At 56.5% G+C, this 27,829-nt stretch overlaps 1 protein-coding gene across 1 annotated transcript; it reads right to left on the bottom strand.

Moving 5' to 3' along the window:
* Nucleotides 1–967: 967 nt before the first annotated feature.
* Nucleotides 968–21,439, bottom strand: CRLF2 (cytokine receptor like factor 2). The gene is made up of 8 exons (XM_037140284.2): nucleotides 21,247–21,439; nucleotides 12,068–12,170; nucleotides 10,435–10,595; nucleotides 9,203–9,336; nucleotides 7,182–7,344; nucleotides 5,937–6,042; nucleotides 4,502–4,586; nucleotides 968–2,824 (listed from the first exon to the last, which is right to left on the bottom strand). The coding sequence occupies exons 1-8, from the start codon at nucleotides 21,338–21,340 to the stop codon at nucleotides 2,552–2,554; spliced, it is 1,119 nt and encodes a 372-aa protein (XP_036996179.2). The 5' UTR covers nucleotides 21,341–21,439; the 3' UTR covers nucleotides 968–2,551.
* Between the last annotated feature and the right edge of the window lie 6,390 nt (nucleotides 21,440–27,829).

Here is a 27,829-nt window from a genome sequence, read left to right on the forward strand (position 1 = left end):
GGCTGCGTCCCTCCCGTCTCTGCCTCCGTCTCCACGTGGCTTCTCCTCCATGTCTGTGTCTCCTCTTCTGTCCCTTCTCAGGACACTGTGACTGGACGCAGGGCCACCTGACCCAGGACCACCTCCTCTGAGACCCTTAGCTTCACGCCCTTTGCCATGGAAGGGCTGTGGACACATCTGAGGACCATTTGTGGGGTCACCAGTGTCCCTGCAGCCCCAGCAGGGAAAAAACACTACAGTGACTGACAAACCTCACCCACCCGCAGCAGGAAAGAGGGAGGGACACCCATCCCCAGAGCCGCTGAGGCCTTGAGCTAAGCATCTATCCTCACAACCCAAAACAGGGTTTAGCTCCTGTCTCCAACCATAAGCTTCGTAACGGCCGACCTGACACGGGGGCGCCAGTGTGTGTGCTAAGTCAGGCCTGGCCACGGCGGGCTCGTGCGTCCACGACTCCCCTAGACTGGGCTGGGGACTGCAGGCGGCCGGCAGCCAGCACAGCCCAGCTGTGTAAGGGAAATGTCCCCCAAATCATTTTCTTCATAAGCTGGTTCAATGCTGCTGCGTCACTAAAGAACCGGGAGCAAAAGGAAACGGGAAGAAGCTCAGAGAAAGTGGCCAGAGGGGAGGGGCCTGGGGCGCCGAGGGGGCGGAGAAGTATAAATGCATCATGACAGACCAGTCACACGATGGAAAGTGCAGCACAGGGAACCGAGTCAGTGATACCGGAATAACTCTGCGTGGGGCCGGGTGGGTGCTGGAGATATCGGCAGGGGAATCCCTTTGTAAGTCCCACACATGTCTCGTGAAAAGTATGCTGTACCCGGGAAACTAATGGAAAATAATGATGGCTATACATGGGAACTGAAAAAAAAAACACCCTAAAAGTTACCAAAAGAACGACGTCCGTGAAGAATGCACGGAGAGCCGCTGCGCACGCTGCGTCATGGGCGCGTGGGCGCGTGGGCGCAAGCGCGATGTGCTGAAGGCTCGTGGGGGCCCAGAAACAAGGTTTAGGTGCAGCCGGGGCAGCGGGGAGCGGGGCGCACGCAGAGTCCGCTGGCTGGGGTCTCAGGTCCCACCTTCTGACCGCGGACCACACACCCACCCAGACCAGGAGCGCGCCCTGCCGTTGGACGGTGGGGAAGCAGCGACCCTGTCTCCTCTCCGCAAGAGGAAGGCGCGCCACCAACCTGCGCTGCCTCCGCATCGCCGCACACGCTCAGTCCAAAAGATCGGAGAAAACGAGGTGTTTATTTATTTTTCCTCTGGAGAACAGCAATGGAAGGGGTTGCTCGGCCGTGAAAGCGGGTGAGCGGCTTTCACTGCCTGCTGTTGCTCCGTGGGTGGCCGGGGGACGCGCCTCGGCTATTTCAATACTAAACGGTGCTCTCCCTGGTGTCCTGCGCCGACAGGCTTTGGGGCGTGGGTTTTTGGGTTTTTTTCCCCTCTCTCTCTCTCATTGTATTTTCCCAAGAACACACACAGCGTCCAAGTGTGCGATCGACGTTTATTTGCAGCACTGCGCGCCCGGAGAGAAGGAAGAGCCGCGCGGGCTGAGCAAACCCAGATCTGAACCATCTACAGCACTTCCTGTGCAGCCGCGAAGCCCAGGAGATAACAGTGAACACGTTCTCTTCTATCTCCTTGCATCGGGCGCTGATGTGGGCCCCGAGATAGTTCTCATGACAACCTGGTGCTTTTGTCTCTGGATTGCAGGGGCCACCTAAAAACGGCGAGGCCCACTCCATGGGGATTAATGCTTCCAGTGACTCTGCCATCACCCGCGGAACAAAGTCTCCAGAAGGAAATGCCCCAATTCTTGCCCAGGGGGTGTTGCCCGGCAGAAAGAGCAAGGGCCGGGTGGCTGGCTGCCTCTGCTGAACGAGGGGGCCTTCCAGGCCCAGAGCTTCTGGCCGCTTTGCCCGGTATAGGTTCCAGGAAGCAAAAGATCCAGGAAATTGCTTCCAAGTGTTCGTGCAGAGAAGGGGGGGATGTGGAGGGTGTAGGGGAGGGAAGGGGCTGTCAGATAAGCCTGGGCTTCGACCACGCCCTGGCCGGGTGGCTTAGCAGATGGGAGCATCGCCCGTACATCAAAACGTTGCCAGTTCGATCCCCGGTCGGGGTGGGTACAGGAGGCAGCCCATCCGTGTTTTCTTCTCCCTCTCTTCCTCCCTGTCTCTGTTTGCACTTTGTTCCCCTCTCTCTAAAACCAGTGGAAAATACTGTCCGTTGAGGATCGGGGTGGGGGTGAGGGGTCCGCCCGGCAGATGTGGGAACTGAAACAAAGACCAGCTGCAGCCGGTCCTCTGCCGCCTGCGGTGAATCCGCCTCCAGCCCTGGGACAGCGTGGCCCGTGGGGTGAAGGCTGACTCCGGCACAGCACTGTCTGGGCGGCTGCGGACTTGGTGAGCCCCCGCACGCTGGCATCATTGGTCCGGGGGTGTCTGTCCCCTTCACGGGGGGGGGGTGACATCGAGTCCCCAGGAAGATCTCCTCAGGGTGTCTGTGACCCCACGCACCTGCCGCCGGGTTTGGGTCCGCAGCCACGTCACAAGGTCACATACGCGTTGTCATCCACCACAAACGTGAAGCCCCCCAGAGAGACCTGCTCCTTGCCTGGAGCGGGTGGGCGGAGCAGCGGGTCGGGGTCCCCCGCGGTCTGCACCGTCTGCGGGTGCGACGGGTCTGTCACCGTGGCCGCGGGCGTCTCGGCCTTGGTCCTGGGCAGCTGCACCAGGAGCGGCTCTGCCAGGATGGACTCCTGCTCCTCGTCTTCCACCTTACTCAAGACGGCGATGTTCTGGGTGTCCTTGATCCACTCCTGTGGGGACACAGCCCGGGAAGTCGCAGGCAGGAAGGCCCGGGTCAGCGAGCTCCCTGGGGGTGAGGTTGGGGGAGCGAAGGGCCCCTGCCCCAGCGGGGCAGCCTGCGAGTTCCTTCCGTGGGGGGAACGCCACCCCGTGGGTCACGGCAGCAGTCACATTTGCAACTGCGTGTCCTAGGCCGGCCTAGGACACCACGCGAGTCTAGAGCCAGTGGCTTTAGCACAAAGATGCAACCACAAGGGCTTTCTGCCTGCTCCGTCCGCTCTCTCCGTTGAAGGAGAGGGGTCCACGCCACCCCCACGTGGCAGGGAGGTTAGGGGGAGCCGAAAGCAACGTCAGCAGACAGCGCCCCCCTCAGGAGCTCCCCGCCCTGTTTGTGCGTAAAAGCAGCGCACGGATTTCCCCTTTGTCAGCGGGACTCGCGCTTGGAAACGGTCTCTGCTGTCCCCTCGGAACCCACACAGGCCTCGCTGCCGTATGGAAACTTCCTGAGCTCGCCATCCTGCCACGCACAAGCCCCGCCCCTCGCCTTCTCTGGCCACGCCTCTCTTCTGGTCTGGCCCCGCCCCCTCTCCTTGGTCCAATCTCTTCTCTGCGCTCCGCTACTCTGCCCTGAAATGGCATCAGCGCCGCACTGACCCCCCTCCTTGGGGTTTTCCTTTCTTTTCTGTCACCCGCTCCCTGCCTCATGTGCCTATGAAATGAACTTTTTCTCTGGTTACTGCGTCTTTCTAATGTGTCCTTTGTCCATTTGGCACCCGGTCCTCCTCCGGCACAGAACCTAAGAGAGGAGAGAGAAGGGTTTCTCTCCCCTTGTTTAATCCTATTTTGTTTCCTCCTCCGCACCTCAGTAGCTTAGACACTCACTTTGCTCCCGCGGGAAGCTGAGTGGTGCACACTTCTTCTCAAAAAGGTACTGACCTTCCCAATGGTGAGGGTGATTTTGTTTGGAAACAGAGTCTCGGTAGATGAGATTACTGGACGATCAGAGAGGAGGTGGTCCTGGGTCAGGGTGGCCCTGAACCCAGTGACAGTGTCCTGAGAGGGACCCAGAAGGGGAGACACAGACCAGGGGAGAAGCCACGTGGAGATGGAGGCAGAGACTGGAGGGAGGCGGCCACCAGCCCGGGGACACCTGGACCTCAGACGCCTGGTCTCCAGGACATGGGAGGGTGACTGTGTGTGGCCTCCGCAGGGAACTGAGAACACACTTGTCACACTGAGCTACAAAATCCACACTGGAACCTGGGGCCTCTGCTGGGCTCCTTGAGGTGGGAGCGGCCCCTTCCCCCTAATTCTCCACCAGCTGGTCCTCGGCTCCCCTAAGTGTTTCCCGGGCAGTAACCATGGCAGCGAATGTTGGAAAGCCAACGTTGGTGGCCCGAGTTCAGCGTGAGGGGAACAGCCACGACTTCCTGGTGTGAGGAGAGCCGGTTTGGCGGGGCGCAGGTCTCTGGGGCTGATTTCTAGAGAACCCACCTTTAGGGCTGCTTGAGGGCTTTGCCTCTCCGACCAGAAGATGAAAAAGACAAGCCACCGGTATGAGACCAGCAGAGGCTCAGGGGCACGGGACGAGGTGGCCGGAATGTGTGTTGGAATCAAGCACGGTGCTCCGGGGAGGCGTGAGGGCATGCGCCAGCCCACCAGGACAGCAGGCACAGTGCGACGCTTACCTGGAAGTTTCCATGGTGGGACTCGAAGAGCCCAGGGAAGGTGACCTTGGGGTCCGGCACGCGGGGCACCAGCAGCTTCTTCACTCTGCAGGGCACACAGGGAGTTTGCTCACACAGGGGACTCGGCGCCCAGATGGAACTGTGACCCCGATTCCACGGGCACCCACGTGAAGTCCACCAGGGGTGTCAGCTGAGGGCCCTGCAGCACCTCACGGACCCATAATGATTCCTCTTTATTCCTTCTTCATTGACGTTTTCAGCTGAATGTTGCCCACATCCCAAAATCTATAGGTTGAAGCCTGTAGATGTAGCTGCATTGGGGCATCAAGCCCTTTACAAGGTAACTAAGGGCCAACTGAGCTCCTGAACGTTAGGCCGGAGATGCGCCACTTTGGGTATTTGGTGGCCCTCTACAGGGGCTCTCTGCCCTCCCCCCAGCGCCCTAAACGCAGCAAGTTCCCCTTTCGCAGAAGAAGGTGTGTGTGCGTGTGCGAAGGCGCCCCTGCTCCTTTTCCAAGAAGCGAAGGAGCGGCACCACCAGCGCGATGACGAGATAATTCTGCACAGAAAGTTTTTATCTGCTACTCGCTTCCTCCGAGCGTGTCTCCCCGCCCCTCTGCCCCGAACCTCCCACCGCTGCCACACCCGGGCCCTCTCTCCAGTCCCCTGTCCCTCACCGATCGCGCCTTGTTAAAATGCTGTGCAACGCCCCGCAGACTAACTGCCTTTGGGGGGTTCTGGTTCTTTTCTGTGATGCCCTCTTGTGTGTAAATGCAGTTCCATAATGCCTTTCCTCCAAGAAATCTGTCTCTGGTCCGTTTAATTCCCACACCCTCGGGTGCAGAACGAAAGAGGTGGTAACTTATTGGGCGCCTATTTCATAAAGCTGGTGTGTCTGTGACAAGAGAGGAATCCCTGGCGTGTTGGTGTCCATGGAGAAAAGATCATGAGGAGACAGAGGAAGGAGCTGCTGCCCAGACACTAAGGACAGAGGCCCGTGGAGGAGACAGGCCCTGCCCACACCTGGACCATCAGACAGTTAATATCACTCCCCTCATTGCTATGGAAACCTTCTCCTAAGAAACCAGGACGGCGCCCCAAACTTTGGGCATCAGCACTTTCAAACTCATAACCACCCAACCCCTGCCCGCCGGTGGGTTTCAACACAGACAGGAGCAGCAGTGGTTACCTTGTTTTGTGGGAAGCTCAGGGAGAAAAGAAATTACTATAACATTTTGTGAAACTGTGTACAGTCTCAAAGAATTGTTTTGCAGTGTCCATGCCTGGATGTAAAAACTGGACGAGCCTCGTAGGGGATGTGGTGGTCAGCTAACTGACCGTGGCGGACAGTCCGCCTCTTCCCCCACTTCCTGGGCGTGTTAGAACGGAACCCTCCACCGGTGGGTCTGGCGCACCTGGCGAGAACGGGCCTTACCTGTGCAGTTTCCACAGAGTCAGGGGCAGGAGGAAGACAATCAGGACGGCCACCATGCCGTACACGACAATAAATTTGGAGGAAAGAGGTGTCTTCTGGCAGGAATCTAACGCAAAACAGGTGAAGCACCGTTAGTTTATAATAGGAGACTGATCGAGCACCAATGTCCATTTTGTCTTGTGTTACCTGTCAGTATATCAGGAAGTTGTGACTTTGGTTGGCAGCATCCTGGAAGGACAGAAGGTGTCCCCAGACAGACTCACATCAGGCACCTAGTGTAGGCTCATTGCACTGCCCTTCTGTACTGGCCTTGCCCGGCTGTTTGAGAGTGTGCAGGCTCACTGCTGCATGTCACCTGGGAGGCCTCTATCCACCCATCAGCCCACCATCCACCCACCCATCCACCCCTCCATCCATCCATCCACCATCCACCACTCCATCCATCCATCCACCCACCCATCCATCCATCTATTTATCCATCCACCCACCCACCCATCCATCCACCATCCATCCATCCACCCCTCCATCCATCCATCCACCCACCCATTCATCCATCTACCCATCCATCCATCCATCCATCCACCATCCATTCATCTATCCACCATCCATCCATCCATCCATCCATCTATCCATCCATCCATCCACCATCCATCTATCCATCCATACACTCATCCATCCATCCATCTATTTATCCTCCACCCATCCACCCATCAGTCCACCATCCATCCACCCATCATCCATCATCCATTCACCATCGACCCATCCATCTACCCACTATGTATCTGTTTACTCATCCATCAATCATCTTCCCACCTATCTGTCACCAATCCATCTATCCATCCTTCCATTAATCATGTATTATCAATGTATATACTTATATCATCCACCTACTCATCCATCCATCCATCATCTATCTGTATCATCTACCTATGAGTCTTTGAGCTACCTATTTACCTATCATCTATTTACCTGTTTCCATCATCCATCTACTTACCTGTAGATCTATCCACCCACATCAATGTAACAGCATTGACAAATAATCCTTATTATTTACCGTTGCCAAGTTACGAGAAGCAAACACTGAAAATGAGCCCCAGTGAAAAGCGGGGCTGGAGAGAAAATGAAGCAGAGGCATTGCCTTCAGGCTGACCTCGTGACGAGGAGGGAGGTCCTTGGGGTTTCCAGGTGCCCTGCGCACCCCGCCCGCCAGGCCGGGGGGCCGTGTGGCTGCGTCCCCAGCCTCACCTCGCGGCTCGCCCCTCTGCCGGTGGGCCACCTCCGACCAGTCGCTGGGGTAGGTGTGCGGGCCGTAGCTGGACTCCTTGGCCGTCACTCTGGCCCGGAAGCTGTAGCACCTGGCAGCATCCAAGGCCTTGATCGTCACATTGCAGGTGTCTTCCTCCGTGGACTGCAGGGAAGAGAAAGGAACAGGTGCATCGGTGACATCACCTGGACGCTTCTCTTTGCCCCTGGGGACTCCACTTTCCCCTGCAGGCTCTTGGGGGTCTTGGGTGAGTTTGTCTTTCTGCCCAGATCTGAACCCTCAAACCAATGGCAAGAGACCACGCATCAACACATCTGTCCTTCCCTCCTAAAACCACAACAGCACAATCCTTTACAACAAAGACGACGCCAGGTGTTTGTGAAGAAGTGCTTCAGTGCGGGCAAGTCATCCTTTGAAAAAGAGAAGCCTTTGTTTCTGAATAGAAGGGTAGCACGCGCTTCCTTTGGAAGTTCCAGGGAACACATGCACACCAGGAGGCAGAAGAAACTTAAAATGCTAAAAGGTAACCACCGTGAACGAACATGTATCCTTCCTTTCCTGCAACTCATAGAATACAATGTTTCACCGGACGCATGGCTGCTGATCGGTGAATATTCACTTTTAAAAGCGTTTATTTATTTATTTTTAGAGAGGGAGAAAGAGAGGGAGAGAAGCATCAGTGTGTGATTGCCTCTCTTGCGCCCCCTACTGGGGACCCAGCCCGCAACCCAGGCATGTGCACTGACTGGGAATTGAACCAGCAACCTGTTGGTTCACAGGCCAGCGCTCAATCCACTGAGCCACACCAGCCAGGGCAGTAAATATTCTTTAAAGCGTCCATTTATGGCTCTTTAACGTTGTATTATATTAATGTATCATTATTTGTCTTTTTAATCTTCAACCAAGGCTATGTTTATTGCTTTTACAGACAGAGAGACTGAGAGAAAAATAATCAGGTGCCTCCCGTACATGCCGTGACCAGGGATCGAACCCATAACCCAGGTGCGTGCCCGGACTGGGGATCAACCCTGCAACCTTTTTGTATAGAGGACGATGCTCCGACCAGCGGAGCATCCCAGCCAGGGACGACCATCTGTGGGCTGTTCATCTACTGGGTGACATACAGGTGGCCCAAATCTTTCATATTTGTCTTAGCTAACACCCCGAGAGATGTCGTGTGCATAAAACCGCCGTGACATGTTGAATGATCTCCTTAGGATCAATTTCCAAAACGGGGGATCCGTGGGTCAGAAGTCAGACCACGGCTACGTTCTCCAAGTCCCTGGCCGCCGAATGTCACTGAACGTCTCCTGTGTCACCATCGCTGGGGAGCCAAAGGCTGTGCCCACTGTGCTTTCGACTTGCACTGAGCTTGCACTTCTTTAAGGAGGAGTGATTCTGCTCTGGTAGGTCCAGCCATGCAATCTGAGTTTCCCCCTTTCCTGACAGACTCCCTGCTGCCTCGGTTAAATAGGACTCCCGTTCGGGGGTGTTTTGCCATCGTTTTGACTGTTATTGCTGTGCGCCCACATTTTAGGGAGTCTCCCACGGGGCGGGGCTCCCCCTCATCTCTCCCTAGCCGTCTCGCTCTCGAGTTTTACCAAAACTCCCGCCCCCTTCTGTGTGCTGCTCGGCCCCACCATCTAGTTGCCAACGCCAGCGGTGCTGCAAACCGGCCCACCTATGGAATACGTTCCCGTGGCTGACATGCACCCGTTTGCCCTGGGGAATGCCATTCACGGACACCCCGAGGACAGAGCTCCGGTGTCCTGTTGGGAAAACGTAATTGTTTGTGGGACTGCAGGTGAGGGCGTGCAAGAGGGGGAGAACCCTGGCTGGGTGGCCGTCAGGTGGCTGGAGATCATCCCGGGCACCAAAAGGTTGTGGGTTCGACCCCTGGTCCAGATGCAGACGGAAGGCAACGGATGGATGTTTCTGGAGGCAGCGTCTTGGGGATGTCTCGTCACCCCAGCCCTGAGAAAATGCCACCCCGGCCACTCACCTGCCACTGTTCATCGAAGATGCTCTTGTGCTGGACTTCGTACCGGAGGCCTCGGTACGGCAGGTCGGAGCACGTCACCGTGAGGGCTCCCTCGTGCCAGTGGAACTGGAGGTCTCGCGGGGAGCCGGGCTTCACTAAGGGGCGGGGGAGATAACGCGGGGACCGTCACCACGGCAACAGTGGCCGCGGTGAAATTGCTTGCATTCCCTGTCGCCTGCCTGTAATTCCTTCGGTGGTTTGCAGGTCCCTTCTCCATATGACAGGGATCATAATAGAGCTTTTAACCTGGACTCCAAGGACTGACCGGTAGGCAGTAGGTGTGTCCTGAAGGAGCTTTGTGAAGTTGCATGAAAAACTTGTGTTTCTGTTAAGGGTTGAATCATGCCTCCCCCCCCCCCACCCCGGCAAAAGAAGCATGCTAATGCCCCCATGACTAGGAAGTAGGACCATTCTAGATGTCGCTATGTAACGTAAAACGAGGCTGTCTTGCCGTTAAGGTGGTTGCGAAACCCGTGTGGCTGGCTCCTTAGAAGGGGAAGGAGAGACTAGGCCACACCTAAGAGGCTGTGGGCAGACGCAGGCAGAAACTGGGGTGACGTAGCTACGAGCCAAGGGACACTGAGGATTTTGGAACCCTGAGAGGCTTGCTCTGGGTCCTGGGACCGATTTTCACTCAGAGCGTTGGGAGGGAATCTGCTGGGCCAGCACCTTGAGATCGTGCTTCTAGCTTCCCAACGATGAGGCCAGAAAGGTTTCCTCGAAGCCACCAGGCTGGGAGGACTTTGCGGCTGCCTTAGGAAGTTCATCAGAGGGTCTCTGGGTGGTTTTGCCAGGAGGGGGCCCCGTGGGTTGCATCCGATTCTGAGATGCTCCCTGGACACCCATCCCTAATTTTAAAAGAATATAAAAGGCTATCTCCCAGAAATACAGAATGAAGACTATGTATTTGGAGAGAAGGTTTCTCCATGTGTGCAGTATTCTCTAATCCAAGGTAAACAATCCACCTCAAAGCAGTGAAGGAAAATGAATGGGGTGTGTGCCGTGCACGGAAGGTGTATTTCTCTGCTCATTTGGGGGGAAAACACCAACGCCACATCACTGGTTCATAGTCTCCAGAGACAGCCTTCCCAGAGTGCATGCATCTCTGTCGTGCATGTTGAGAGAGAACTTTCCGGAAGGCCGGCGTCTTTGGTGTTGGGGTAGGAGCAGCCCTCCGCCCTCTGCGCACTCACAGAAATCGCTGATCCACGTGCTGTGGGAGAGAACAAGGTGGGTCCCATTCCCGATGGAGAAATCCATCACCGAATCTCCTTTCGCCTGGAGGACGCAGCCCACGGTGAGACGGTGCTGAAGGAGGTAGCTGGGACATTGGCTGTAATTGTCCCCGCGAAACCTGCAGTCAGAAAAGATGACACCTGGCTGTAGGTTGCCTGGGACAGAAGGCTCTTAGCGTGTCCACCGGCCATGGGCTCAGACCGGAGACCTTCCGAATAGAAAAGCATTCCTTCGCTCAAGTGTTTAAACCTTTTCAGTGGTATATGTACAGGGCTGGTCGGTGACATCCGAAACATATGCTCCTGTACCCATCCCAGGGATCTGCGAACAGGTGGGAGCAGGGGCCGTTGCAGGAAGGATCTGAGAGGAGGTCATCCTGCGCCCAGTGACAGTGTCCTGAGAAGGGACAGAAGAGGAGACGCAGACATGGAGGAGAAGCCACGTGGAGATGGAGGCAGAGACAGGAGGGACACGGCCACCAGCCCAGGGACGTCCGGCGCCTCCAGAGCTGGAAGAAGCGGAAAGACCCCTCCCTGGAGCCTGTGGCGGGAGTGCAGCCCCGAGACAGGTGCATGATCTCAGACGTCTGGTCTCCAGGACGGGCAGAGGGGGAACATCTGCGGTTCGAAGAAGCCTTGTGATAATTCCTCATGTTCTTTCCAGGAACAAATGCAGGTGCCGTCTGACCTCCAGAGCAATGAGTCCTCTGGTGTGAAAGGCACTTTCGAACGGTTGCACTAAGATGGGACGCGACTTTGAACTTCCTTGCACTCTTAGAAGTGCCCTAGTCCTCAGCCCGAGACCACCTAATGCTTCAACCTAAACATCCCGAACCCCAGTGGTGTCTAGACCTAAATGTACCCCCTTCATAGTGAGAAAACTAAAAACTAATGCTCAGACACCTCATGCGGCCCATCTCTGGGGCCTCTCTGGAAAAGCCAGCCCTTTATTTACTTTTTTTCTCCTGTGACTTTTACTTTCCAAATCCATTCATCTTTAAAATTTCCCTGTGTTGTACGCTTTCACACTTATCTCCTAGATTATCAAACGGCAAGGACCGACCACACATCACACACCCAATGTCTGTGGAACTGAACTCGATTCGTGGGGGGAAAACCCTTCCCGTCATGTGAACACCAATTTACCTTCCAGGGTGGACGGCAAGGTGAATAAGCTGGTCACAGAAAAAGACGGTCTCAAAAGGTCGTACCTGGTATCCTGATATCCTGAAATGTGATCCTGAAATACTCTTTGCTAGGGTGGCGTAGCAGGTAGTATTTCCAGGCAGCAGAATCCTGGAAATGGGCCTGCTAAGACATTGAAAGTGAGCCCCCCATGAACAGAGTGTGTTGTGAACACTGAGCTGAGAATCTAGGTAGTTTCGTGTGTGACTCAGTCATCACCTGGTTAGGTTTGTGGTGCCGTGGTTGTACTGGGAGGGGACAAGAAAACACACGTATTTATACTTAGACCTTCTGCTTATTCCAGAGTTTTCTTCCCTGGCCCTTCCCACTGCTGATTTCTCAGGAGAAGAGGTATTTTGGCGCCGGGCAGGGCTGTTTATGATCTTTGTCCACAGGCAGCCCTTACCTGTAGCGGAAAGTGAAATTAGCCCCCGTGTGTTTGCTGGCATTCCATGTCACCTGCACGGTTTCGAAATTGAAGTTGATGATATGAAATGGCGATACTTCTCCTGGGGGGGAAGAAAAATAGAGTAGGGCTTCAGGAGACGCAGAAAAGAGTTTGGGTGTGTCAAGTGATGTCGTCACCACTGTCATAAAGATCGTACGGCGCTTTGAAAGGACCGATGAAACCCAGAATTTTTCACACACTAGCCAGCCATTAATTATGTGAGTTAGGAGGGGAAGGATATATGGATATAAAGTTTGTTCAGGCCAGTTACCCCGAGAGGCCACCACCCTCAGTAGGACGAGAATGGTCTTTCTTCTCGCATTTTTGAGACCAGTGGTTTTTGTCTATAGCACACAGTGAATCCCAACTGTGCATCCAGTGCCACTGTCCTTGGTGGGGGCAAAGAGGGACATCAGACACTGTCCCTTGTGCACCAAAGTCACTGTCTCCCTCAGAACGCCACACATGACAACTTGAAGAGAAGCTTGGGGACAAGTGGGTCTTTCAGTCTTTGAACAGTGACTCAGGGTTCAGCAGCTTTGACACTGGTAAAGCTGTGCTGAGTGAGTCTGCAAATAGTGGGTGGGTGTGTCCTGGGACTGAGTCAAGGGGTGATGACGTGGTGAGTGGGGAGGGCTGGGCTTTAACCTGTCAGAGAAGGGAGCTACCCACCTTCAAAGGTGGTGGGCTCCAATCTACCCCGTGGTATTGGATTAAAAGGGAAAATGTAAAGATACATGATAGATAGAAGATTGATACATACAAGATGGATAGATACGATGGATGGATAGATAGTGGAGGATTGACATATGTATACATGGATGGATGGATAAAGAGATATATAGATGATAGACAGACAGATAATGAATGGAGAGATGGATGGATGGATGGATGGATGGATGGATGGATGGATGGATGGTTCAGTGGACATGGTGCCTGGCTGAACAGAAGCATGATTGATAAATGGATGGATAAAGAGATGGATAGATGAGAGACAGACAGATAGACATACAAAGGTAGACCCTGGCTGGTGTGGCTCAGTGGATTAAACACTGGCCTGAGAACTACGGGTCTCCAGTTCGACTCCCGGTCAGGGCACACGCCTGGGTTGTGGGCCAGGTCCCCAGTAGGGGGCGCACACAAGGCAACAACACATTGATGTTTCTCTCCCTCTCTTTCTCCTTCCCCTCCTGAAAATAAATAAATAAAATCTTAAAAAAGAAAGATAGAGATGGCTAGGTGGATGGATGCGTGGGCACATTGGTAGCACCCAACAGGGTGTGAGGGGTAGTTCCACTGAGGAGACACACGTCCCTAACTTCTGAGGTGGAGGGTCAGGGAAGCACACTCCACATTCGGTGCTGGGTGCCGGCCCTGCCCCGTCCTTCCCCCGATTGGAAATTCGGGGGGCCACCCCTTCTCTTGTGGCCCAGAGTCAGCCACAGCCCCTCTGTCAGCCCACGCGTGACCCATTTCCCAAAACCCATCTTGTAGTTCACAGATGCCTCTCTCGAGTCCTCCAGCCAACATTCTCTTTCCCTTCTGGGATCACCGCGACCGACGATGCCCACTGTGAGGAGACAATAGAAAGACCGCCCCGGAGACACCACGCACAGGCTGCCTGTTCAGAACTCGCGGTGGCCAGAGACGCAGCCGCCCTCGCTGGCATTTGGCCCTGGATGCCAAGGCCGGCAGGAGAGTCGGACCCAGAGGGACTCCACATGGGACCCGGGGAGACTTCCAGAGTGCTCAGCGTGGGTGGCTCATCAGAAGCAGGCTCTCTCGTGTGAATGGACAGAGGACACGCTGCGTGGGTTCTCTCTCTGGTCGGTTCCAAGTTGCAATCGGGAATGTGGTCCGTGAGGAAGGGAGGGTGCTGCAGAGGGTGGGCCGGGTCTCTGGGTCTCCCTATGTCCGGCCACTGGCTATGGCTATTATCAGCCTCTCCACCGTCTGCCTGTTACCAATGCGGCTACAGGGCCTCTTTTCCCAACGAGCCCTGTATGTTACTCATACTTTAACCGGTGTCCTATGGCCCCTCACCGTGTCCAGACCTGTGGTGAGCATGTAGGAAAATGTTCAGAACGGGTAGGGGAAGGAAAATTGATCTTCGTGGGAGATTTCACGATGGGACCGTACATCTCACGCAAGGTCGGAAAAATCAACGGGGAAAGGAGGGATGTCAGCGGTTTTGAGTTCTAGAGGACTTCCTTCCACGAGCCCACGCGGGTGGGCGATCCCGGTTCCATGCTGGGTGAGCACCCAGCGGACCCTCTCAACGTCGGCCCCACAGTTCCCTGAAATGGAGAGAGACCGGGGCGGGCCTCCCCACCCTTCAGAAGGGGAAGCTGCGCTTCTGCCGTAGGCCCAGGAGATGTCTACCTCTGTCCCCTGCCCGCCTGGAACATTCCTCACTGATAACGCCACAGGCCCCCGGGTTCCAGCTGAAAAGGAAGTGAGTGTTTGTGGTTCTGAGCCTCGCCCACACTGTGACTCAGCCACGGGGTCAAAAGGTAAGCCGCGGCAGCATGAAAGGGGACAAGCGCACCGGGGTCCCCTCGGGTGTGTGGTCTTTGTCTGCTGAGTCCTCCTGGCGGGTTCACCCGCTGCTGACGAGTCCGGGGCACAGGTGGGGTTCGCACCCTCCCCACGGGCGAACGGCAGCAATTCTCAGATGTGCACTGGCAGGAACCTGTGGACGTCTTTGCCCTGTCTGCACAAGACGATGTCCCAGGGTCACCATTGCATGGTTTCTTCCCCTCGATGCACCTTCAGAAGCAGGTTCAAGGTCAGCGAGTGGTTCCTGAGGGCTCCCGTGCCTTCATAGAGACCCAGAAAGCCTTTACGCCACTGCTCCATCCTGGCTGCCTCCCGAACTCAGTGTGGGCAGGTCCCAACTACATATAAGACACTAACTTCTCTCAGCCACGGCAGCGGGAGAGGCTCCCTGCACCGGCATCGTTGACACTGTTTACGTTGTCCCCAAGTGTGAGGGTCCTTTTTGGGTCTGAGTAGCATCCCCTGTGTGAATGGACCACAGCTGTTTGACCCACTGGCCCAGTGACGGGCACCTGGGTCCTTTCCGGGTCTCGGTGATCGTAAATAACATCACAAAGAGCGACATACAGGTGCGTGTGTTTTACAAATCAGTGTTTCCGGCGTCTTGAGATTTATCCTTAGAATGTGAACAAGGCACACAGAGAAAGGCAGACACCACATGATTTCTCCTACGTGTGGAATCGATACAACCGGGTACACAAACCAACCAACTGTCCATCAGAGGACACACAGACCGTGGCCACATGCGGTGAGGACTTGGGGGAGCCAGTTAAAAATGTGAAGAAATTATAAGCACGTTGGCAATTGCGGAACAGCCACAGGGATGGAAAACCCATCTGGGGAATACACTAAGGGCACCTGGTGGGTGGCGGAAATACCAAAGAGGTGACTTGGAAAGTTGCACAAGTATCCCCCTGGCTGCTGTGGCTCTGTGGATGGAGCGCAGGCCTGGGAACCAAAAGTTGCTGGTTCGATTCCCAGTCAGGGCACATGCCTGGGTTGCGGGCCAGGTCCCCAGCAGGGGGCGCACGAGAGGCAACCACACACCAATGTTTCTCTCCCTTTCTCCTCCCCTTCCCCTCTAAAGATAAATAAATAATAATAATTAAAAAGAAAGAAAGTTGCGAAAGTACCCAATCACAATGCTGTACCCCCGACCCTAACACGAGAGAAGATAGAAATGCCAACTCTCCTTGAAGGAATAACTCACAGGATCACATCCCCCTCCTTCTGGCCCCTACTCCCCCGTGGCGGGGCTTTGTGCCAGGTTGGAGACCCCGCGATGTGTCCCTCAAGCCCCCCCACCCCACTCTTTGACACGCAAATAGGAAGGAGTGTGGTGAGCTCCATCCCCCCACTTTCTATGAGAGGATAAGAGAAGTTGTGAAACTGCATCCCCCCCCAAATATAGAGACTTGTTTTTCTGTTGCATAAATGATTAGGCGCCACAGACGGGCCCTCTGGGTGCCCCGTGGGTGGAGCAGGGGCTGGTGCGCGGGACCCCTGGTGCGGGGAAGCCCGTGGCGAGGGGGGGTTGTCGCTGTTGATCTCAAGAACATGTGGGAACAGCCAGATCAGAAGGATGGCAGCTTCTTTGGCCCACGGCCCGGGAGGCACAGAACTGTTCAGTTTTACGCTTATTCAAGGACAAAAGGCTTATCCTGTCTCTTCCTTCTTCACGGGAGGAGCAGCTCAGTGGGGAGCAGATGGTGTCTTTGGCTGTGTTTCCCCCACAAAAGCACAAAGTCCCCCATCCACGCAGGGATCGCCCCGTCCTGAGCCATCGGGCAGGTTGTGGGTAGCACCCTGGTGGCCCCGAGTCCCGTGGAAGATGTCATCTTGGTCTCGTCATGTCGCCGTCCTGTCTCCCCGGGTCAGCCTGTCCAGGGAGGGCACTCACGGCCACGGAGGTGGGCTTCTGCCACGGGGGTCACTCCAGAAACATGGGCCACACTCACCGGTCCCTGTGATGTGTCTGGCAATGGAGGGAGGTCTTAAGAAGCAGAGGCACCCACAGCGAGGTGTAGGAAAGAACCGGCGGCCAGGTCGCCCTGGTGATGAGAGGGGCTTGTAGCTGGACAGGGATGAAAGGATAGAAAGACAGAGAGACACAGAGACAGACAGACAGAGACCGGCAAGCCAAGAGAGACCTTGGTGTTGGGTACAGTTCCCACCGTGAAAGCGGACTTTCTACGGGAAAACCCCACTTTCTCGGAGGCCCGTGTGAATTCCCCAGAAAGCCAAACAAACCGTCCACGAGACAAGGAACTTAAAACCCCAACACTGCCAGACCGCACGGCCCGGAGGCCCCTCCCAGAGTCAGGTTCGCAGAGACCGGCCGTGGACAGTGGGGGCCGGGGCCCAGCGAGGGGGAGGGGCGCGAGAAGCTGCTGGGGACAGAGCTGGTGTCTGGGACCAGGACGAAGGTCTGGGAAGGACGGCGGGCAGGGGTGCACAGCCGTGTGACTGCACGCGCTTCCCGCCACGGAGCCGGGCGCCCCCCAAATACTGTTATGTTGCAATGTTTTCCTAAAGAAAAGGAGCCACTTAATTTGGCTTTAAAAAAATGCTTGTTTACACCCTGGCTGGTATACCTCAGTGGATTGAGCGCGGGCCTGTGAACCAGACAATCTCGGTTTGATTCCCAGTCAGGGCACATGACTGGGTTGCAGGCCAGTTCCCAGCAGGGGACGCATGAAAGGCAACCACACATTGATGTTTCTCTCCTTCTCTCCTTCCCTTCCCCTCTAAAGATAAATAAATAAAGTATTTTAAAAATACAAAATAAAATAAATAAAAGATTGTTTAAAAGAATGCTTGTTTACAATCAACTCTATGATCCGTCTTCAAGGAATTGTTCTCAGGGAGACAGTGGGGATGTTGGCCTCGGGAAATGGCAGGGATCGCTTGTGACGGCCTTATTTCCCCGTGTGACCAGCACACATTCCGTGGTGAGGGTACGTGGGGGAAATCCTGAAACTCATCTGTGTGGATGAATAATGGGGTTCAAGTACACGGTGGAATACTACGCAGCCAGGAACAGGAGCGAGGCTCTGACTCAGGCTGCAGCGTGGGCGGACCTTGGACACAGGAGGCTGCGTGAGAGACACCAGACACTTACGGTCCCACGGTGTGGATTCCGTGTGTGGGAAACGCCCAGAACACACCCATCCGCAGGGACAGACAGGGGGTCAGTGCTTGTTGGGGGCTGGCCGTGGCGGGGAGGTCAGGAAATCGATGGGGACACAGATGAGCAGGGACCCCATGAGGCTGCTGTGGCCCTGACATCTGCGCCTCACAGTCCCCACACCTGGGGACACCCTGGGACTGGTTCTTCCTTTTTCTTTTTTCTCACAAACCCACACGGGGGCCGAGCGTGTGCAGGTGAACACATGGGCACCCTGTGGGGTGTCGTTGAAATAGCCACAGGTTTGCCCTACAGTTACCGCCCGCCTCCCCCTCCAAGTCCACCTGCAGAAGAGGGGGCGGTCGGTGGTCGGGAGAATTTGGTTTCTCGACCTTGGGGACCACAGGGGACGTCACATCTGATACGGTTGCGTGTTTTGGAAAGTACCTGTCAGGTGAGGTCGGAGCGGCAGGTCCTTCCCTCCTTCCTTCCTTCCTTCCTTCCTTCCTTCCTTCCTTCCTTCCTTCCCTCCTTCCTTCCGTCCTTCTGTCTTTCCCTCCCTCCTCCCTCCCTTTCTTTCTGTCTGCTCTTCAGTGTTGATTCAATCTGCAGCTAAAACGTTCAGATCAGCAACAAGACCCCAGCCACGGGCGATGCCCACTACCTGGTGTGGCCGCCCCCCCGCCCGCCCTTGCCCAGCCCTGCTCTGGACTCCAGCTCGACCGTCGGCCATGTGAGGCCCTCCCGGGGTCCCCAGGGTCCAGCTCGGGCACAGGCCACCTGCACCGACCTTGTTCTGAGTTCCATCATCTGCCTGTGTTCAGCATACAGTGTGGCTTCCCGGCCGTTAACTGACGCTCACTGGCCAACCTGATCGGGACGTGGTGCCCGATGACAATGGAGGTGACACCTGGGGTCCCTCCCCCACCGCTGTCCCCCCAGCATCTCAGGAGCTGCTCCCATGACCTAATAATTCACTGTCATCAAACCCTGTGGAAAACTGAGAAGACCCCCGAGGGGCCCACCATGCTTACGGTGCATTCTAAGGAGGTACCACAAGGCGGGTGTGAGTGCTCTGGGGGCTTGTAGCAAAGGACCACAGATCGGGGGACTTAAACCACAGTCACCCACACCCACCCCGTCCTGGACACCAGGCGTCTGAGGTCCCCACGTGTCCCGGGGCCGCGTTCCCTCCACAGGCTCCAGGGAGGGGCCTTCCCCCTTTCAGATCCTGGAGCTCCAGGTGTCCCTGGGCTGCTGGCTGAGTCCCTCCAGTCTCTGCCTATGTCTCCACGTGGCTTCTCTTCTGGTCTGTGTCTCCTAAGGACACTGTCACTGGACGCAGGGCCACCCTGACCCAGGACAACTGCCTTCTCTCACATCCTTCCCTCATCCCAGCTGCAAAGGCCCCGTGTCCCTGCGGGGCCCCCTCACCGGCACCAGGAATCCAGCACGAGTGTCCGATGAGCACCCCGTCCCCCACCGGGGGGTGTCCAGGAGCCTCCAGGATGTGGTGGGGCAAACACCTGGAGGAGGCGGCTGCGGGGGCTGGTCTGGAGTTCCCTTCGCCAGCACGGTTGGAACAGCACACCTTGGAGGGTCCCCTGGCCCTCCCCGCCCCCCAGGCCTGCCGCCCAAACACGGACAGGGCCCCTGTCCCGTCCGCGTGTGCTGAGGGGGCGTCTGCAGGTGGGAATGGCTCTTCTCGTCCCGTCACTTCTGCCTGAGTCCCATGGGTGCATGCGTGGTCGGCCCCCCGCTGTCTCTCTGCATCCCTGGCTCTCGGGGCCCCCAGTGCTGCCCGGACCCCACTCCTCACTGCCTGTCATTGCTTTTGTCTCCGTTCCCCCCAGGCCAGGAGGCGTGACTTCAGCTCGTGTGACTGCTGGGCGTTGGGACAAGCTGAGGGTGGACCAAGGACGAAAGACACCATGGGTTTGTGTGGCTGGAAGCCAGCATTTGCCCGGACAAGGAGCCACAGACCCCGCACCATCCTGCTGTCCCCCTTTTCTAAGTTTGTCCCCAGCCACCATCGGTCCACCGACCCATCAGAAACACAGGCTGCCTCCGATGGAAACCTTTTCTGAAGGCAGACGGAGTCCTGGCACCTCGAACGCAGGGTAGAGCCTCAGGGGCCCCCTGAGCACCTCTGGGACCTCAGTCCTGCCCCCGAAGGGCCCTGGGCCGTGGTTGGTGGTCTCGCGCCCCCCCCAGGGATTAGTGATGGGGGCACCGGGCTCCCTTCGCCCGGGCTCCGCACCCTCGACACCCTGTTCCCTCGACAACAGCACACCTGGAACGACCTCAGGTAAGGAGCAGCTCTACCCTCAACGCGCAGAAGCCAGGAGACCTTCCACAAACTCAGGCAGCCTTGTGCTTTCTAAGAAGTTACTAGAGAGGCTTCGAGGCGGCTCCCCGAGCGGCCGGAAGCTGCGCCCAGGCCCCGGCTCCGCCCACGACCCGGGACACCCGCGTCTGCCGGGATGGGCGTCCGTGGGTCAGGGTCCCGAATGTGTCCAACCTGCATGTACCTCATTTGAGCTCCACACCCGGGGGCGTCAGGGGGCGTGGTTCAGGGAAGCCTGGGGTACAGCAGAGTTCAAGTCCCTGCGGACGCGGCACCGGACTGCAACGTCGGAAAACCCACAGGCGTCCAGAGCAGACACGTGGAGAGTTTGGGCAGCGGCAATGCTGGGGGACCCATTTCTGGGCTCCCCCGCTGTCCACCCGACTCACGACTCTGAGACTCCAGCCAAACAGGTCGCTGGAGAGAAGGCTTCCAAACCGGATGCAACAGGTGTGAAATCCCACCAGAAACAGCCCTCAGAGCCTCAGGTCTGAGGTGGCCATGCAGCTGCCGTCCCCTCTGCTCGGTGGCAGATCCGCACCGGCAGGTCCAACCCGAGCGACCGGCCCACAACCTGGTGCCTCCCTCCGCTTCTCCGAGCCTTTGACCACAGCCTCTCACACAAGCCCACAGGAATTTTCTGGAAACCCCCAGGGGGTCGCGTCCTCAGGACAGACCACCCGGTGACCCTCCCTGTCATCCTCAGAAAGCGGGGCCCTGGGGCTGAAGCAGGACACAGCCGATGGACACAGGTGCCCGAGGACCCGGCGTGGAAAACGCCACCTTTCGGACATAATTCCGCCCCAGGCAGGTACACACACCCTCAGACGAGAGCCTCGTCCTCTTTGGGGACACAAAGAACAACACAATCACTCCCATTTTCAACCTGGCACACAGATCTGTATTATTACTAGTTCGATTCAAAGCTCATCCTGAAATCAGTCAGGAATACGCCCTTTTCCCCCCGTTAGAGTCTCAGAAACCTGGGCAAACGTGTTGTAACTTTGACGCAGCAAAGAGGGAGGTTGCCGAAGACACCCTCCCCCGCAAATGGATGTTACCCTGAAGGATGGGGTGGCCACAGCAGTGACCACAGGGCCTCACCGGCGGCGATGCCTCCCGAAGCGAAGAAGAAGTCTCCCAGCAAGAAGACGGCCGCGGTGGCAGCCGCCGCCCAGGGGCCCGGGGCCGCACTCATACCCTGCAGGTTGTCCCCGGGTGGATGTCGGTTCCTGACTCACAGCCGAGGTCACCGCGCTTTTAAAAGGCAGAAGCCGCCACGGGGAAGTGACGAGAGGAAACAGACTCACGCTTTGTTGAAACCGATGACTCTTATCTAAAAAAAGAAATAAAAAGGAAGAAGACAGAGATAAGCTTTGCACCTCAGGCCGCACGGCTTGGGTCCCAGGTTACCTCAGAGGCTCTGCGTTCAGGATTCTGGCTTCACTGGGCTTCTCAAGAGGGAGGGAGTTCTAGGTCCCCGAAGTGTCCCCAGGTTCCCGAAGTGTCCAGGACGGTGAAGGTGGGCTGAGCATCAGCAGGTCGCACCCTCATCTGTCTCCAACCAAAAGCAACAGGACGGTCCAGAGAAACTCCGGCTGGGGCCACTGGGATTCCAAATGCAGAATCCCTCCCTGGGACCTTAATAGCCGGGGTGAGAGAGGGTCCAAGCGCAGAGGACAGGTGTGTCCACGGCCAGCCCAGGGGCTCAGTGGCCGCCCAGAGCCCAAAAACAGCAACATCACTAATAACCGTGCCTGTGACCCCGGGTCGAAGTCACGAAGCCTGCTCACACACGTGTCCTGCCAGCATCTGACAAAGAGGGAGGAGGAGTAATTGATGATAATTAATGATAATAATAAATCCCATCAGTTCCCCTCTGTGTCCCCACACTGGCCACCCCGATAAACGTGAGTCCCTGAGTCCACAGGGATGGTCCAACGCAGCCTGCCCATCTCGGCATCTCTGGTCACACCGGGAAACGCCATCTGGTCACTCAACGTCACGTTTCCATGGGTCCCAAGGGTTAGGGACCCACACGTCTTTGGGGACGTGATTCTGTCCCCACGAAGGCTGCAGGATGTGGGCAGGCTCTCTCGATGGATGATAAGCAAAGTGCGTAGAGACTTAGGGAGTCATGGGTGGGAGTGGGAGAGGCACAGACCCCTGGTGGGAAGGCCGGGGACTCTACCTTTGTACTATGCCTGTCTGGGGCTGGTGACCCTGTGCCCTGGGGCATCCTGGGTGCTGGTGGGTGTTCAGATGTGTCCCTGGTCCCCACCCACCAGGCACCGGGAGCAACCAAAGTGTCCCTGGACTTGCAGAAACCCTGGCTGGGAGCGGGAGCGATACCCCTTCTTCCTCACCCGTGCACCCAGCAAATGCCCGGCCTCTGTGGGGGCTCAGGAGTGGCCTTTGGGTGACACAGCCCTTCCGAACCCCACGTCTGTGCGAACTGTAGCAGAACAAACCCCACATTTCACTGCTGTGACCCCGAAATGCAGCGGAAACATGATGGCCCGGGAGAACAGCCATTTCTGTTCTTCACTCCTCTCCCTCTCCCACGGCCCTCAGCCGCGGGGACAAAATTGGGGAAACGAAGCTCAAATATGGGCACCAAGTCCTTCCTGCCCCGGGCTTCACCATGGCAAGGCAGGCTGGGTGACGGTCAGGGGCCACCGGCGTGCCTCACGGGCGTGCCTCACGGGCATGACACAAAGCCCCTGTGCTGTCCGGTGCCCTTCATCACCGCCCCGGGGAACTGCAAGCCCATGTTAGGTGGCTGCCCTTTCGCAACACGGCCTGTGAGTCACGTCACGAGGGTCACAGAGACTGCGAGGCACGGGCAGAGTCACCGCCGCTCGGAGTTCTCCGGCGAGTCACGGGTGACGCACCCCTGCAGGGAGCTGTGACGTGGCTGATGGGTGCACGGGTTCCGGTGTCCCCAGACCTTCGTGGCTGTCTCTCCTCATCTCTCGGGGATGCTGAGGGGGGACAGATTTGCTGCTGGCCACGGCTGGAGACCTGAGTGGGCAGGAAGGTTCTACACGCTTCATTCACGCACCTGGCCGCCGGGCTGAAGGTCCACCTGATCCGACAGCCTGACTGGCGCCTTTGTCAAGGGGAAATGATTTCGTGGGATGATGTGCATGACTCCCTCCCACTCCCGGGGCTTCCGCCCCCGCCCCCGCCCACACCCTGGACCCAGCCCGAGCTCCGGAAGAGAGAGCGTCAGCCTCAGCTGTCCTCGGGAGGGGCCGCCAACCCTCCCGCCTCATCCATTTCTTAAAATTTAAATCACTGTTTGCATGTTTCATTATAGGGGACACCCACTTGTATGGGAAAGGGTCTTCTTCAAGGAAAAGAAGGGGAAAAAGATATGAGATATGGATCATTCACTGGCAGTAACTTCATGTCTAGCAACCATTGAATCTGAAAGACAAAATAAGGCAGAAAGCAGAACAGGCACAGACGCACGGATACAGGGAGTAGACAGACGGCTGTCGGAGGGCAGGGGGTTGGGGGACTGCGGGGAAAAGGCGCAGGACTGAGGGACACAGACGGACAGAGGAAACTCACGGGCTGTAAGCCCACCACAGGGAATATCATCAATAATATTGTGATAAGCACAGAGGGTGTCAGGCGGGTAAGAGATTTATTGGGGTGACCCCTTAGTGAGTCAGGTACTGTCCAGTCCCTGGGGTGAACGCCTGAATTTGCCCCATTTTTCTGTCTCTACAACACCAGTCTCTTTGTAAGAAGCTGTGAGTTCTTTCCAGAAATGCCCCCTGATTCCCGAATTCACTGCACACGCGAGGTGCTCCCCACGATGACGCCCTTCGGAGTGGCCAGGCCTCCGCCCCGTACGTGCCATGCTCCTCCGGCAGCGTCGAGGCCGTCAGCCTGGTGACATTGTCCCTCGTCTCGGCTCTGGCCGCTCCTGCTTCTGAACCTGCCACCGTGCAGAGGCTTGGGGACGGTGGGGTGTCAGGAGCCAGGCCGGTCGGACCCGACCCCCGCAGCAGAATCTGTGAGAGGGCAGAACCGATTCTGCGCCCAGCACAGGGGACCCCTCAAGGCCAGGAACACAGCCCGGTCGCATTTCCACCGCATGGACCACTGCGCAAAGCATTTACTTCCCCATTTCACGGGTTTTGGTCGAGACGTGAAGGTGTGCAGAGGTGCAGAGTCGGACGTGGAATTTTCAGGGTGCACAGACCGCCGGCTCTGGGGATGAGTGAGTGACCGTAGACGGACTTGCCCGGGAGAACGGTGCCTCATCCACCTGGAAGTACGCAAAAGCCGGCACAGGCACCGGCGTGGAGCGTGGGCTGTGTGGACGTCAGGAACCGGACCACACGCTCTCCTGAGCCTCACCAAGGTCTTCTCGGCCTCGGGACTGGCGCCTCGGCTGAGTGAGGTGCCTTAAAGGAACAAGCAAGTCCTAGAAATCAGAGTCGAATCCTCCAGGTGGTTCTCTTCCTTCCCTCTGTCTCCCCATGCTCATCCCAGCCTTGCTTCTCACGGAGGGACCACGGAGGAGTTGAGTCGGGGGGCCAGCGTCCTGGGCGGAAATGTGAAAGGTAGACCTTTCAGAGTCAGGACAAACTGGGACAGAGAACAAGTGTGCTCTCGGGTGGGGAGACAGTCTCATCAGGGGAATTACAAGGCAGATGCTAGGGATGCAAACGTCTGAGTACATGCACAGGTAGCCTGATGACTCATTCACCCACCGGGGCCGTGTTCCCCTGCACGGTAGGTAGACCAGCCCGGAGCACGCTGTTTGCCTGCGTCTGACAAACAGAAAGGGTGTGGTCCCAAAACCTGTCAGAAGGAGTGACAGGTTCTGCCTTCGAATGACCCCATTCAACGGATCGATGAAAATGGCAAACCCTTCCCTGCTTCCCAGGGTCAGCATGTGCCCTTCTCCCCTGCGCCCCAGACTCCTGAGCAGCCTCCTGTCTGCCTGGTTGAGATGCCTTCAGCTCCAAGAAGATGGCCACCGTCCAAAAACCAGGTGCAGGAGGCAGAACAGAACGCGAGTAAATAGACAAATGCAGGTGGGGACGAGAAGACCCCCCGGAGCACTGGGGGCTGCAGGTGTCAGGACAACAGACAAGCAGAGAGGCAGACGGACAGGTCCCAGGAAAGGAAGACCAAACTGGACAAACAGAACTATAAAAGCTTCTCCCCCACCCTCTTAGGTCCGGTGCCCGGGCACACAAATTCAAGGGACAGAGGCGAGCTCAGTGGTAATGAGAAAAACTGAGTTCCCACGCACATACAGCCTAGCACCCCCGGGAAAAACTTGGTGGCGAGCAGCGGAAAGGCGTGGTCAGAATCTGGGGCTGGCAGAGCCAACCCAGGAGGCTCCGCGGAGGTGAGGAAGGAGAAACCCGGGTCTGTTTGGAAAGATAAGTGAGCGTCCGGGACATGAAGACGATAAGAAGGTGCGATGATCACCAGTGATGTTCGCGTCCCCTCCAGGGCCTCGAGCTTTTGCAGTTCTGGGAGGAGGCCCCCCCACTTAAAGCAGAATTTATAGCAGATCTATTTCCCAGAACTTGCTGCTTTGGGACAGATAAGAAAAGCTGCAAAAATGCTTTTTTTTTTTTTGAAGCTATCGAGTCTCTTTTTCTTTCTTTTTTTTCTTTTCCTGGCAGCTGTTGAATCTCAAATGTAGCCAGCCTAAAATACAGTTGAAATCTAGGCTGCAGGTTTGATGTTTAGTCCGGGGCATATGGGAGAGACGTTTGTCTGGCACACATCGATTTTTCTGTCTGTGTCTGTGTCTCTCTATCTCCCTCTTAGTGTAAAAATCAATAAAAGCAATAAAGGAGCGAGGCTGTGACTCAGGCTGCCTCGTGAATGGACCACGACCACAGCAATGCTTCGTGAGAGACCCCCAGACACCCACGGACAAACATGGTGTGATGATCCTTTATCTGAATGGTGCAGCGTCCAAAACCAGAGTCCCCGTTGCAGAGGGAGGGTCTGGTGCAGGGAGGAAATGGGGAGCAATGTCCCCTGGGGACCGGGACCCCTTTGGGGTGGTGGGAGGGGGGCGAGGATGGAAGATGCCTTGGGACAGGCCATGCCCAGCCCTGGGGCATCGCGTCCTCTGAAGGGGCGAGCACTTCGTGAAGAGAGTTTCACTTCAGCAATTCTGTAAAGGTCATGTCACACCCGAGGGTTGTCCCGCCCACACAGGCGTGCTCATATCCTAAGGAAACAGCTGGAAAACGGTCCCAGGAACAGCGCAGAACGCAGGTCAAGAGCGGCTGTGTCATGGGCTCCAAGGGCCTGGCCTGTCTCGTGTGTCATAGGGCCACCGCGTGGGGACATCCTGGTCAGGCTCAGTGCTGCAGTCAACTGTCACCCTCCTCAGAAACGTCATGGAAAAAAAGCGTCTTCTCTTCGGTGCACGGTGGCCCTGCTCCGTGTCCCTCCCCACCTGACAGTCCCACCCTCAGCCCACCACCCGAACGAGGAACTGAGATGGTCGTGGGTACAGGCCGTCGCCGTCACACTCCCCGAGCCGTGGAGAGGGCCGGGGTGGCCTTTCAAAAAGCCAGGGGCGCTTTCTCTGGAAGGAAGCTCAGGGAGTTCCCACCGGGCCACCTGTCCCCACTGCCGGCGGAGTTCCCCTGCACAGGACCTCTGGCCCGGGGATTCTGTGGTTGTCGTGGCTGCCAGCGAACCCATGCTGAGGATACATTGTTAATAGCGCTATGGAACCCATGCGGAGGACACATTGTTAATACATCCAGCAGCATTATTGGACCCACGCTGAGGATACATTGTTAATACATCCAGTAGCATTACTGGACCCATGCGGAGGATACATTGTTAATAGTGCTATGGAACCCATGCGGAGGATACATTGTTAATACATCCAGCAGCATTATTGGACCCACGCTGAGGATACATTGTTAATACATCCAGTAGCATTACTGGACCCATGCGGAGGATACATTGTTAATACATCCACCACAACCAGTGATGCTGGGCATACACTGACGCATGAGTGGGACTGAGTGCCCAGGGATAGTCTGCATTCCGGTCACCGTGGGCGTGGGGGCACCCACAAAGACGTGCATCCATGGGGATCACACAAGGCAGTTTCCCTGCCCTAAACCGCCCCGTCTCCCCGATTCACCCCTGCCTCTGGCCCCATGACTTTTGGCAGCCATGGATTTGCCTGTTTGCGGCCCAATTTTGCTTTCTGTCGAGTGTCCTAGAGCTTGTGAGCACACACCATATATCCTGGTCAGATGAACTCCTGTCTGTCAGCCACCTATACATTTACATTTCCTCCATGTCTGTTCACGGTTTCACCTTTCTTTTTTTAAGTACTGGATGTTATTCTTTTGTCTGGGTGGACAGGACTGGCTATTTCTTTTTAAACCCAGTTCCCGCATCCTCATTTTCAGTGACGTTACCGCCATGTTCCCCAGGCAGTGACCACATTCAGTGGGACCACGGTGTGCAGGGCAGACCAGAGCCAGGCCGCCAGGGACCGCTGTGGTTGGTGTGTCTCGTTTACAGAGGTGTCCCATGCAGCAAAACCTCACAGGTTCGATCTCCCCTTGGGGCGTGTATCGAGGTGGTGAATTCTACGCCCGATGTGGGCACGTCTGAGAGGCAACCGATCCATCTCTCTCTCTCTCTCTCTCTCTCTCTCACA

The sequence above is a fragment of the Artibeus jamaicensis genome, unplaced genomic scaffold, assembly GCF_021234435.1.
Source record: "Artibeus jamaicensis isolate MK-2021 breed Jamaican fruit bat unplaced genomic scaffold, CSHL_Jam_final contig_3056, whole genome shotgun sequence".
Lineage (NCBI taxonomy): Eukaryota > Metazoa > Chordata > Mammalia > Chiroptera > Phyllostomidae > Artibeus > Artibeus jamaicensis.